Here is a 14,396-nt window from a genome sequence, read left to right as displayed (position 1 = left end):
AAAAGGAGCTGTCTTTCCTTTTACCATTTGAGTCCTCTATAATTAAGGTTTTAATATTACTCAAACTGAGGGAGAAAACAGCTTCCCTTTTTCCTCTGAATGTATAGGAATAGCACAGTGAAGCAGAGCCATATGTCATACCTGTAACAGTCATCAGCAGTGCATTAAGGGACTTATCGTCTGGAGAACCTGTCAGAGAAGACACAGACATGCACAGTGACTTGAAAAGCGGATCACATGTGCCTTCACTGAACAGTACACAAAGATCTGAATCTCTGTGGCCTCACAAATCATTCTCAGAGACAAGAAAGAGACACGACACTTTCACTGCCTCTTCCAACTTTTATTTGTAATGTCTGTTTCTTGCTGGTGCTCAAGCTAATGAGACTTCTAAAAGCTAAAGAAAAACTCTACTCCCGTCACAGCAGCATCTTAAGGGATGTATGCCAAACCTACTAATTACCATCTTCCCGCTTTTGAAACCTGTCTCCCTTTTATTGTTTTATTGGCTATAATGCTGTCCCTCTGGAGCCTCCCCTCAAACAAAGCATATACACTCCCAAGCAAGCTTTTAAACAAATCAACAAAGCAGTAGAGACGCCAGTTTCCTCCCGACACAAATAAAACCGATGTGATGACAGTTTTCCCAGGCATTCACAGGACAATACAAAGGGAGCACACCATGCCTTGTAGCTGGTCTCAAGGCGCTCCCCAGGGCTGATCACTGACTCCAGGCAAAAATGCCTATTCCTAAGAGATCAGGGGAAAAACAGTTACATAGGAATACTCACGACTATACCCAATGAGGGACCCAATCGCCAGAAGCAGACTTAAAGCTAAAACTGGAGCTCTCTTCTGTAATATGTCAGAGATGAAGCCTTGCAAAGTTCCACCTTCAAGCACAAAGAGCATGTCATAATCAAAATCATTTCTAATTCAGCTCAGCGACCCAAGGCACGCTTCCTGTGTACCCTTTAGTCTCACTAGCAGGATCATAACACTGGTCTATCCAAAAAGATGGCTAACTCTCCAAAAAGTTTCCTCCATAATTTCCTTTTACCAAGATGAACTATTATATCTCCATGATGACCAGTGGGGACAGACTACCACAAATAGGAAAAATCATCAAAACGATCCACTATCCCTTCAAGGACACAGAAGTACAGGCAGGTCCAAAATGGCAACCTCACCTTTGGCTCTGGATATAAGAATAAGGACAGCCAAAGTGAAATATAATAATGGTATATCACCTAAGGATATGCTGTGTGCTTTCATGTGCTCAGAGCAGTTGAGTTACACCACAGTTCTAAATGTAAACATTATAGAAAGGATATTAAAGTTTTACCATAGACATACGAGTAATACCCACAAAATATATTGTTTGTCTTATTTAAGTTTCTTACTTCCTTGTTCATATTTCTGGCTACAGCAAAAAGTCATTCCTAAAATCTGTTGTTTACAATGAAGCAACTGCAAAACAATCACAAAAATTAATCCCTACTGTTATTCCTATCTCTATGATCTGACAATCTATACACTAAGGTATGACAATAGACCCTCCCCCTTACCACTGGGGGGATATGATCCAAGACCCCCAGTGGATGCCTGAAACCATGGATAATACCAAACACCCTACATATGTTTTTTCCTATACATACACACACATGATATAGTTTAATTGACAAATTAGGCATAGTAAGAGATTAACAACAAAATCAAAAATTATAACAATATACTGCAGTAAAAGTTATGTGAATGGTTTCTCTCTCTCTCAAAATCTTACTGTACTGTACCACAAGTAATGAAGCTTTGGAAAGCAAAATGATGGATACAAGGGAACTACGGTATTTTTTCCCATCTTTGGCTGGGGGTGGTGGGAAGGTGGGAGGTAGATAAAATGAACATATTTGAATTCTAACTTGGATCGCTGTTAGAAGATTCAGAGCTAGGATATCAGTGAAAGGGTATGAAAGGGTTGCATTTAAAGACATTCCCGTGTGCTTTCCAAGAAAAAAGAAGTGATCCATCAACAAAGGACTGCGAAAAAAGAGCTATATAAATCACAGCCCTGCCTTGGGTTGAGTTTTCCTTTCTATGGACTTCTATTTTTTTTTTTTAAGAGTTTGGCTGTGTACTAGTAGGACAGTTTAGGAAAAATGGCCATGAAATAAGTAATAAAACTTTAAATGAAGCCAGATTTTATAACCCAATAAAAGATGACTAGTGAGTCTTTCTTATGGAAAAAGATTCATCGCCGGCATACCTATAATTCCCCCAACGTCGTACCAAATGGACAGCTTGTCAGCTTCAGCCTCCTTCCATCTAAAGTTGTTACTCAGATAAAAGGGCAACCAGAAGAAGAAGGAGTAATTGACTAACTTCAAGCAGGCGTAGGCCAGTGAATACTACAAGAGAAATAGTCAACTATCAATAAGAGACAAATAGCACAGGATGACCACAATTTTTAATGTCATTAAAAAGCAAAACAAAATGAAGGAGCTTGAGATGAATGGTACTTGATTTTACAATTAATCATCTCTACAAATTCCCACGTGCCTGACTTCACCTACTCTCCCCTGCTCCTCATCCCCGTTAGCTTCTAGACAGACATGGACAGCAGGCCTTTGAAATAAAAAACACAGATGGCTATTTCTTAATTGTCCCCAGTTTCTTCTCCTATCAGTTCTCTGGTAGAAGCAAACCAGTGTTTTGAACCTAGAAGGCAGGGCACATACCCATATTTCTTTATTCACACAAAGATAGTTGGTATTCATGCCACCAACCAGCATTAACCATAGACAAATAAGTCCAGGAAACATCACCGCCTTTGTGCTGCAGGCAGCCAAACTTGTTTGGTTGTTCTACTTCCTGCAAAGTTAACAGTGTGAACAATGAAGAGCAAGGTAACTACAGTAGAGTTTCAAGGTCTAAGAAAAGCATCGACATTGAAACTACTTTCACATCAGAGTTTCCAAAAGCCCTACATTGCCCCATGCAGTGGAAAAGAAGACAGGATTTCCGGTGAGTCAAAAATGACAGAGCATGGTCGTCACCATCCTTGTGGCTCTCTTTTGAGGAAAAAAAAGTTGCAGCTGCCTTAAGATGGTGGTGGGGCTGAGACTCCTGTATTCAACACGTTATTACCAGGAAATCCTGACATTTAGCATCAAAGGCAAAAGGGGGAGGAACAGAGGGGCTGACTTCAAAGGGTGTCTGGCTAGTATATTCTTTTCCCTGGAGCTGCCAGTTATTCCCTACGTATCAGCTTGTTTTAAAACAGCTTCCATGGCAGGCAACAGCCGCCCCCTAGAGAGCCGAATCCCAATCAGGAGTGCATTTTGTCCAGACAGCCTACTACAAAGACAAAAGAATTAAGTTAACTAGATTTCCTTTACATCCCTGCCCTTGTTGGAGAACAATATCTTGTGAAGAACAAAGGAACAGCAAAAGATTTCCATATTTAGTCATAACAATTTTAAGTTCTGTCTCAAAAATTAAACTATTGCCAGCAGAATATTTTAGTAACTAGTTAAAAAATAATCATTAGCATAAGAACAGGCCTAAAAGAACCTGCATTTCCCTTGTATTAGATATCATCTTTGGGTTAAAGAATTGTGGAAAATTACACTCACATTTTAACTCATACTTAAACTCATACATCTATTTGAAATGTTAGTTCTTAGCTTGGAGGTGCAGGCAGAAGGGAATTGGTAAGTATGAAATAAGATAGCCTGCAGACTTGGAACCTACCTGAAGGATCACACTCATAAAGCACCATTCAAAAGTGAAATAACAAAAACAGGTGCTTGTTCACAACACAGTAACCCAACGTTACAGACCCCAGGGACGACAGGCATGATTTCTATTCCACAGGAAGGGGAACTGAGACACAAGGACGGGTTGAGTGACTTACCCCAGGTCTCACAGAAAGTTAGTGGGTAAGCTGGAAACATAACCTAGGCCTCTTAGCTTCCACTCCAGTGCTAGAGCACCCGAAACACCAAGACAGAAAAACTGCAGCAGAAGGGATTCAGTTTAGACATGAGAAAGTTTTCCTGACCGCAAAGGTTGTGGAAACACTGGAATGCATTACCAAGAAACACTGTGGAGTGCTCTGTTCTAGACCTTTTTAAAAAAGGGCAAACAATCTTTTTCCCCTGGAATGATTAGAATGTAGGCAAATAATGCTAACTTAACCATTCAAAAGCCTTCTTGGTCCATATGTAATTCTATAATACATTAACAGGCCCCAAAATATGTATTTAAGAATATCAATTTTGCCTTTTTAGTCACATGCTAGATCAAGGTCATCAAACTGGGGCTCAGGGGCCAAATCTGGCCACACTCATCTGTCCCATATTGTCTTATGGCTTCATTTGCTCTACAGAGCTGAGTAGTTGTGGCAGAGATTGTACAGTTCCCCCAAAGCTGAAAATTATTTACTCTGGCTCTTCATGGAAAAGGTATGCTGATCCCTGAGTTAGATATCAGATAAGCTGGGGGGCACTACACAATATTCCTCTGAACATATATTCCCAAAATAAAGTATCAAAGAGAACCTAAATACTTAAAGAAGGTTTATCCCAGGCAGAGAAAATATCAAGGACTATAATATCTCACTGGCTGTGTTAAGGAGATTTGAACAGTCCTTACCGGTATGACTCCAGGAAGGCAACAAGCCTGATAAAAGCTTATAGCCTTGACTTGGGTAACAGTACTGCCTTCTTGGATTGAATAATTAGGCTCATAGTCATCTTCATTTTCAGTACCATTAATTAATGGCCTATGTGAGTCTTCTTCAAAATTTTCTTCTGCCTCAGTGCCTGATAGACCTAAAACAACAATGACAGCTACCTTTTATAGAGTGTCTATGTGCCTGGCACTGTGCTAAGGGCTTTGCATCTATCACTACTTATGGGGTCGATATTATTTTTTTTATTTCCATTTTACAAAAGAAGCAACGAAGGTTCAGAGACCAAGGTCAACTAAGGTCAATTAAGTTCATATAGCCTGTTTAAAAATACTCAAAAGATAAAAGAATTGTACATCTCTTTGCTTCTGTAGTTTGCTCATACATATTCTGTATTTAACTATAGGTAAGTATCAAACTGAATCATTTTTATGAATGAAAAAAAATCTGTCTCAAGAAGTGAAACTAGAAATACATCCATGCTAATTCCTAGCCAGGGTGACAATTACAAAAATTTGCAAATGCTAAGTTTTTCCTGTTACCTATAAAAAGAGGGCACCACTCCCTCAAACATGTGCAGCTGTGCCAGGAGCTGGCTACAATGTAGACAGGACACAAACAGCAATACCATTCTCCTTTAATTCACTAAAAGGAGCACACAGTTTTCCCAGTGAAAAAAGAGATTTGATTTTCTGGCCTCAGATTTCTCTTTGGCCATGACAGTAAGACATTCTAAATAGAAAAGACAGCTTTTCCTCACCAATTTCTTCTGGTGACACCAGGAGTCCAAAGAAGATAATGATCCCACCAGCAAACTGTACAGACGCTGTCACCAGAAAGGCATACTGGAAGAGAGGGAGGAAAGGCGGTTCTTACACATCTAGGGACAGTCATCATTGGCACAGTCATTAAAGGTGCACGTGTGGGAGGTGGAGGGTGGGGCGAGAAGGACAGGGAAACTGGGAAGGAAATGAGCACTGAGTGCTTACACTGAGCCAGGCACTATGCAAAGTGTTCTACTCGTGTTTTTTCGTTTAATTTTTCCCAGTGACTCTATGAGGCTTAGAGAAGATAATTAAGGTCCCCTGGATACTAAGTGGCACTATTACAACTGTGAAACCAAGACTATCTCCAAAACTCTAGCTCTTTGCATCACACAGTCTCCCACGAAAGACACAGCATCTGCCCGCAAAGATATTATAACTAGTATCTTTGAAGAGATTAAACAATACACAAAACAGGCTGGGTGTGGTGGCTCCGCCTGTAATCCTAGCACTCTGGGAGGCAGAAGCACGAGGATTGCTTGAGCTCAGAGTTCACGACCAGCCTGAGCAAGAATGAGACTCTGTCTCCACTAAAAATAGAAAAAATCAGCTGGGTGTGGTGGCGCATGCCTGTAGTCCCAGCTACTCAGGAGGCTGAGGCAGGAGGATCACTTGAGTCCAGGAGTTTGAGGTTGCTGTGAGCTAGGCTGACACTGTGGCACTCTAGCCTAGATGACAGAGTGAGACTCTGTGTCAAAAATAAATAGATAGGCCGGGCGCGGTGGCTCACGCCTGTAATCCTAGCACTCTGGGAGGCCGAGGCGGGTGGATCGCTCGAGGTCAGGAGTTCGAGACCAGCCTGAGTGAGACCCCTTCTCTACTAAAAATAGAAAGAAATTATCTGGCCAACTAAAAATATATATAGCAAAAAAAAAAAAATTAGCCGGGCATGGTGGCACATGCCTGTAGTCCCAGCTACTCGGGAGGCTGAGGCAGTAGGATCGCTTAAGCCCAGGAGTGTGAGGTTGCTGTGAGCTAGGCTGACGCCACGGTACTCACTCTAGCTTGGGCAACAAAGTGAGACTCTGTCTCAAAATAAATAAATAAATAAATAAAAATAAATAAATAGATAAATGAACAAACAAACAATACACAAAACAGTATTATAAAGCTGCATGAAGCTGAATAAATGGGAAGGCCCAGTCCTAGTAAGAAACATATAGGAATTCATAAGGAGGAAACAGCTAAAGAGGCTGAAGCAACTAGATAGTGTTTCAGGGAAGAATGGAAAAAGCAATGGTCCATCTTTCTGGGCACAGCGTAAGCCAAAGGCACAGAGTGGGAAGGAGGCAGAAAGCCTGGTGCATGATGGAGGTAGAGGGCTTCTGCTAGGGGACAGTAGGGAATAAAACTGATTTCGAAAGGTGACAGCAAGATTAAAGACGCTCAACAAGCTGCACAGCTGTATTGTATTTAACATAGAGCCTGATGTGGACAGTCAGTCTGAATTTTTAAACAAGTGAGTGACAAATGAAAGCAGTGTTTCTAGAAGTCAAATCTGGGAGCAGCACAGAGGGTAAAATGAAATTCTCAACTGAAGTAATTAGTACAATCCAGGTGTGAGGCTAAGAGGCCTAGAATAAAAGTGACCATGAATAAAGACTTCTTATTGACTGAACATAAACCAAATTCTAGGTGAGCTGTTTAAAAACGTATCTACTTTTAGAAAGAGTAACTTAGTTTTAATTATTTAGGTTTTCAACTAGGCAATACATTCACATGATTCAAGCAATAGAAAGTATAAGGATTTATACAGTGAAAACTCGCCTTCTGACCCCTTCCCCAACTACTCAATTCTCCCAATTTTCCCAACATATAACCAGCCTTGTTATTTAATTTTGACTGTCTAGAGATTGTTTTTGGAACACACAAGCTAATACAAATGCATACTCTTTCATTCTTAGTTTTTAAACAAATGGCATCATTCAATACCGTTTGCACCCTTGCTTTTTTCACTTAACATGCCTCTGAGACCATTCCAGTGCACAGATCCCTATCAGTAGTGCACAGAGAGCTTCCTGATTCTACTTCACAGCTGCACTGCACTCCTCTGAACAGGTATATCACAGTTTATTTCCCTACTGGTCGACATTTGTTTTCAATCTTTGGCTATTACAAACAATGCTAAGATACAGCACCTTGTATAACAGATACATCATTTGTCCATTTTCAGTCTATTCACCTGTGTGATTAATTCCTGGAGGGGGAACTGCTCAGTTGTAATTCTGATAGACACTGACATATTGAACCCCTCAAGGGGTCATTTACTCTCCCAATTTCAATGCCAGTTTCTTCAAGTCCCCATAAACACAACACATTATCAAACTCTTAGACTTTTACCTATCTAGTAAGTACACAGTGTAGTCACAGTATAGTTTTACTTTTTTTTTTTTAATAGTGTAGCTTTAATTTGCGTTTCTCCTCCAACTCTATAAGGAAGAGATTTTTGTCTCTTTTGGCCAGTTCTATATTCTCCAGTGCCTGGGGGCACACAGAGGAACTTAAAATATTTACTGGATGAATGAATAAGCTATGAGTGAGCTGAATATCTTTTCATATGTTTATGAGCCATTTCTATTTCGTTTCCATGAATTATACATTCAAATTTTTCACCCTTCTTTCTGTTGTTGGACTTTTTCTTATCAATTTGTGGGTGCTCTTCATATATTAGGGATTTTAGCCCTTTATCTGTAACATGAGTTGCAAATTCTTCTTTTCAATTGGTTATATGTCTTTAGATTCTCTTATGGTGTTTTTGCCATGAATAATTTTTTTATGTGTTTGTATGTATCAGAAGTTTGTCCTCCTTTAATACAAGCCTTGCCTACTCAGACACAGCTTCAGGTAGTTTTAAATGGCCACAATCTATAAAAAACAATACACACACACACACACACACACACACACACACACACTAAAAAGCCAGAAAAAGTACCTACCTCATAACCATACTGCAGGACAGAAGAAGCTAGGCACGCTCCCAAAATATTGCCCACTGAAGCACAGGCGCTCCAGAGACCAAAAACAACTCCTCGTCTAAGATGCAGAACAAGGGAAGACAGTAAAGTCAGAAGGTATTCTGTATGCAGTTCAAAACACAAAATGGCCAAAACAGTGAAGGTTCATATTACAAAGAATAGAAATTCTGTTTAAAATTTCTTTAAAATACACAATAATGACAAAACATCAGGTCTCCTCTAAATCTAAGATTTATTATATTAAAGTTCAATTCGAAGCTCACAGGAAGACACTATTAAGAGAACTTAAAAAGACAAGCCACAAATTTAAAGGAAATATTTGCAAATCACTTATCTGACAAAAGATTTATATCTGGAATACAAGGAACTCTCAAAACTAAATAAGAAAACAGACAATGCAATAGAATGTTTAAAAGCATGAATCTATAATATAATCATCCCAAAATAATGTTTTTGAAAAGGGACCAAAAGATTTTAACAGATACTTCACAAAAAATATATGATACAGATAAGCACAGGAAAAGATGCTCAACATCATTAGACCTTAGGGAAATACACATTAAAATCACAATGAGATATCACTACACACCTATTAGAATGGCTAAAATCAAAAAAGACCAAGCACACCAACTGTTGACAAGGATACAGAGCAACTGGAACCCTTACACTCTGCTGGTGGGAATGTAATATGGCACAACCACTTTGGAGAGATTGCCAGTTTCTTAAAAACGTGAACACAGACCTACCATATGATCTAGCCATTCTAGTCATAGGTATTTTCCCAAGAGAAAAGAAAGCATATGCCTAAAGATTTGTACACAAATGTTCACAGTAGCTTTATTTGTAATAGCCCCCAAACTGAAAACAACCCAAATGTTCAACAGGTGAACAGATAAATTATGGTACAATGGACTACTCAGCTATATATAAAAAGGAATGACCTACCAATACATACAACTTGAATGAATCTCTAATTATGAATAAGACACAAAAAAGAGTACATACTGTATGATTCCATTTATATAAAATTTTAGAAAATTTAAATTAATCAAAAATGGAAGAAAAACAGATTAGTGGTCACGGGCAGCAGGAGGGGACTGCAGGGAGAGGAGGGCAGGAGGAATTACCAGAGGACATGAAGAAACTCTTGGGGACGATAGATATGTTCACTATCTTAATTATGATGATAGTTTCACAGGTATACAAGCCAAAACTCAAAGTACACATTTTAAACACATGCAGCTTATTGTGTATCTCAATAAAGCCATTTGAAAAAAAAAAAAAGAATGGGATGTGCAGAGGAAGAGTCTGGTGGAAGGGAAACTAACTATAATAATAATCCTGGAGAGAAATGATTAGCTCTGAATACAGACAATACCAATAGGGCTGGTGAAAGAAAAGGGATTTAAGAAAAGTTAATTTTTTGAAGTTCAAATTTGGATTTTATTCTATCTGACATATGTAACAATGAACTGTGTTAGGTCTACATTTTTTAGCTCTTTAAAACATTTTTCTAACCGTACTCAGATAGAAGGAATTTTAGAAATGAACAGGGAGACAACATTGTACAGTGAAAAAGAAAGTCTGTTTTAAAGTTCGAGGAGCCCTGGTGAAACTGTGTAATTGCATACAAGTCACATGAGACTCGCAGTTCTCATCTGTAAGAAGTTGTGTTCTTCAAAAGATAGGGTGCAATAATATAGATGAAAAGGCATGATGCTATACAAATGGAAGCATTATTATTGCCCAGTTTAAATTTGTTTTAAAAAACCACGACCCTGGCCAGGGGCGGTGGCTCACACCTGTAATCCTAGCACTCTGGGAGGCTGAGGAGGGAGGATCGCTTGAGCTCAGGAGTTAGACCAGCCTGAGCAAGAGTGAGACCCCGACTTTACTAAAAAAAGAAAAATCATGACCCTGACAACCAAGAGCAGCAATGTGATGCAACCAAGGTTAACAGCTATTTAGGAGCAATGTCCTCAGGAGGACACTTAATTTCTCTGGACCCCAACTCTTCTCATCTGGAAAACAAATGAACTGAACTAGATAATGTCTAAGTTCCTCTCCAGTTCCAAAATGCCCCAATTACTGTGAAATCTTAAAGCCTATCAAGAAGGTCATGGAGGGAACAGTCAGAAGGTCAGGATCTGAACAACACTGGCTGACCAAAGACCTGATTTTAGAAAAAACTGGCTTATATCAACTGTGATTTTAAGCTGTCTTTATTGCTACAGTTCACAGGAAGCCACAGTGTCCAAAGCATTGCATTTTGATTTCACTCACTGGTGTCACTTGTTTAAAAACAAACTGTCTAACTTTCAAAATTTAACTATAATGGCTTTCTTTTTTCTTTGTCACTGAGCCACAGAAATAATGAAGCAGATTGCTCCAGTCATTGCTATCTAAGATCCAGTGTCATCCAATCTATAAAAGCTCAGAATCTTCTAAAAGGATACATGTTAAAACTAGTAATTATATTTGAGTGACAGGATTTCAGTTGGTTTAACCTTTATCTCTCTTTGTTCATTTATATTTTCTGGCTTGTTTAAAATAAACAAGCATCCTTTGTATAATTTTTTAAAATCGTGAATGGAAAAAAAATTACCTTAAAAATCTTAATGAAAAAACAGCACATGAGCAGACCGTATCATCTACTCCAAACGAAAACTAAAGTATCATGGGGGAATGCCTTTTACAATGCAATTGTTAAGCAGAGACACTCGAGTTAGAATGAAATAGAAATCACTAGCACACTGAAATGTAATCAGAGCATTCTTATTAAGTGGTGCTTATCCTACCCACAGACATTTTACAGATGAACTTTCACAATGTTACAGATCATTAATGAGCAAGTTAACTCCCATATGAAACTGTGGAAGCTGGAAAACTGAGAGGAGTCAGCCAGAGCGTGCACTGAACACTGAGGTGGGTGGATCATGTCTGTGCACATCTTGGTCCTCACATAAAAGAGTAAACATTCAAAAGAAGACAAAAACATCAATGAGATAAATATGCATCTGATAAGACATAAATATTTATCTAGGAAAAAAAATAAAAATCCAAATTAATAACATTCCTGAAAACAGAGTATCACAAACAATGATAAACAACAAAATCTCCGGTTATTTCAACTTATTTTCCACCCTATAAATTAAGTAGGGCCCTTCTTCCTGAGTGGCCTAGAGGACACTTTAATAGGTACTTATCTTCATCCCACAGCCCCCACACACAAAGTCAAATATAATCTAACAACTATTCGAAGCTTTAGGGGTAAAAAATATTCAATTTGACTAAGCCCCACAGTTTGGCATTCTTCACCTGAATCTTATTATAGTCCTTGTCATGTGGCCTTAGGCAAGTCACATGGATAACTTTTGGCCTCAATTTCTTTATCCTTAATGTAAGAAGGTTAAACTAGATCACCAAGTCTCAAAAGAAGAGAAGGGAAGGGCCAGGCGTGGTGGCTCATACCTATAATCCTAGCACTTGGGGAGGCTGAGGCAGCGGATTGCTTGAGGTCAGGAGATTGAGACCAGCCTAAGCAGGAGAGAGACCCTGTCTCTACAAAAAATAGAAAAATGAGCCAAGCGTGGTGGCACGTGCCTGTAGTCCCAGCAACTTAGGAGGCTGAGGCAGGAGAATAACTTGAGCCCAAGAGTTTGAGGTTGCAGTGAGCTATGATGACACCACTGCACTCTAGCCCAGGCGACAGAGTGAGACCCTCAGTCAGTCAGTCAATCAATCAATCCATATGGGAAAGGAAGGCAAACCCAAAGGAAGACACAGGATAGTACATGAGATTTTTATGTTCTCTAAAAAGATGATGAATTAAAAAAACAAAAATTGAGACCTACGGCCTTAGCCCACACTCAGAATCTAAATACGGCAGGCAGGGTGTTAGAAATGTATCTCCTGGGCTAGGTCATCCCTAAGGTCCACACCATTTCAACACACACTGATGTGAAACCTTCTCCCTCCCTAAACTATTATGACTTTCTCAAATAGAAGGAATATGTGGGTAGTGTCTAGGGCATCAAGTTAATTGACTTTGACAAGTCTGAATAATCCAAGTCTGTTAAACCACTTAAACACAGAAATCAGAGAGGAAGGAAGTGGCATACCCAGCTTTCCCAAACCAGTTGCCCATAACAGCAACCACACAGGGCCAACCAGTGGACTGTAGCAGGCCATTGACAATCCACAGGCAGCAGTACAGCCATTTGTTGTAGAAATGCAGCCATTCTGTGACAGTGCCAAAGACAAATACCTTAGAGAAGGAAGAAATAAAAAGGGACATGTAACATCCACATAGACACTTTTAGTAGACTCAACTGCCCACCGCACTTATGTTTCTGAGCAAAAAGACTATATGAAGAATACATCCAAACAGCAAGTCCACAAGAGACACGTAGCTGACTCTTACAATGCTGCTGCTCAGAGCCGGTGCTGAGGCAGCAACGGCCAAATCACTGCTAATCCGAGAGGCGAAGATGTCAAACAACATAAAAGTCATTAAGTTATCGGCCCTCCAATTTGTATCTCCAATGCTAAAAAGTTAATTCCTCATTTTTTACCTCATTTTATATCTATTTCCACCTTCTCGCTCTCAGACTGTGCGTGTGGAGGGAAGTGGCACTCTCCAGAGGGCTGCAGTGAGGACCAAAGGAGCCCACGTGAGAAACTCCCTCTGGACAGCACCAGGCGCTGCTCTGGGTGAAGGTACCAGGTAAGTGCTAGTCAACGTCAGGACTGCAGCTGCTAAGTTGATTAGGGCAAGTGCAATCTAACTTGTGATCTGCTCAATCATTTAGTAGCTTTCATCAAGTGGCTGCTTTTTTCCAGGCATTTTGCTCAAGTGGACATGTTATTTGCAGTCAAAGTCTATTTTGGGAATACTCTGCATGATTAAAAAATAGTATGTATAATACTGGCTGATTCTAGTTATAAGATATTTTAAAATAAGCAAAACTGTAAGGACAGAAAAACGATGGTCTGTGGTTGCCAGAGGCGGGGGGAAGGGGAGGTAGTTACATGACCATACTGAGTTGAAAATCAGTTCAGAATTATACACTAAAGAGGGTGAGGTTATACACATACTTTAATTTTTTTTTAAATATATGTACATAAAAGAAGTATATATATATAGGTTTTAAAATAATATGTATATATGTGTGTGGGCAAGCAGCTTATAAATAAATAAAGTGCTCCGATCTTTAAAATTTCAAGGAAAAACGGTTTTTCCTGCACTCAAATGGCAGACATTGAAAAACAATAATAAATCAGGGTCTTACTAAACTCTATAGTTTTATTCAATCAACAAAAATTCCTTACTAGAAGCCAGTAAGTAAATGAAGATAAAGGAGATACAGACCTTGCCTTACATAGCACTTACGCCGCCAGGCATTGTTCCAAATGCCTCACACATACATACTCATGTGATCCTCACTACAACCCTAGGAGAAGGTGACATGCACACCCTCTTTTGCAAATGAAGAAGGTGAAGCACAGAGAAATCATAAGCTAAGAAACTACAGAAAAGGAACAGAAACCCAGGCTGTCCCGGTGTAGGGAATCTGTGATCTTAACCACCATGCTACACACTCCTGGGGAAAGCAGGACCGAAACAGAAATAACTAGGCTAAGCAGCAATCTCAAGTGCCTGCAAAGAAACACAGGCACTGGAGCTTAGAAGAGGGAACGACTGATTACTTCCAGAAGTGGGGTCGGTAAGGTCAGGCATCCTGGAAGAGGTGTTACTTGGCCAATGACTTGAAGAAGACAGGAAGGTGGGCTGTGGAGAGCTGAAAAGAGGGCCATTTAAGGCAGGAAGAACAGCAGGAACAAAAGCACTGAGGGAGAAGGGAACAGGATGTTAGGGGCACAGAAAGGAGTCTCATTTGGCTG

The 14,396-nt window shown here is 39.7% G+C and overlaps 1 protein-coding gene across 7 annotated transcripts in view; it reads right to left on the bottom strand.

Moving 5' to 3' along the window:
• Positions 1 to 14,396, bottom strand: part of SLC37A3 (solute carrier family 37 member 3) — a 102,986-nt gene that overhangs the window by 69,902 nt on the left and 18,688 nt on the right. For 4 of the 7 annotated variants that reach the window (XM_045565280.1, XM_045565279.1, XM_045565277.1 and 1 more), the window contains exons 6-9: positions 12,614 to 12,759; positions 8,454 to 8,550; positions 5,451 to 5,535; positions 4,654 to 4,832 (exon numbers count right to left, since the gene is read on the bottom strand). In XM_045565280.1, the coding sequence (XP_045421236.1) occupies positions 4,654 to 4,832; positions 5,451 to 5,535; positions 8,454 to 8,550; positions 12,614 to 12,759 (507 nt within the window). Of the gene's footprint in view, positions 1 to 141; positions 751 to 791; positions 894 to 2,263; positions 2,406 to 4,653; positions 4,833 to 5,450; positions 5,536 to 8,453; positions 8,551 to 12,613; positions 12,760 to 14,396 lie in introns of all 7 variants that reach the window. The other 3 variants (XM_045565274.1, XR_006738303.1, XM_045565275.1) reach the window with 3 other exon arrangements.

This window comes from Lemur catta, chromosome 11 (assembly GCF_020740605.2).
Source record: "Lemur catta isolate mLemCat1 chromosome 11, mLemCat1.pri, whole genome shotgun sequence".
Taxonomy (NCBI): Eukaryota; Metazoa; Chordata; class Mammalia; order Primates; family Lemuridae; genus Lemur; species Lemur catta.
Note: the sequence above shows the minus strand (reverse complement) of the source record. Positions and strands in the feature narration are given on the sequence as shown.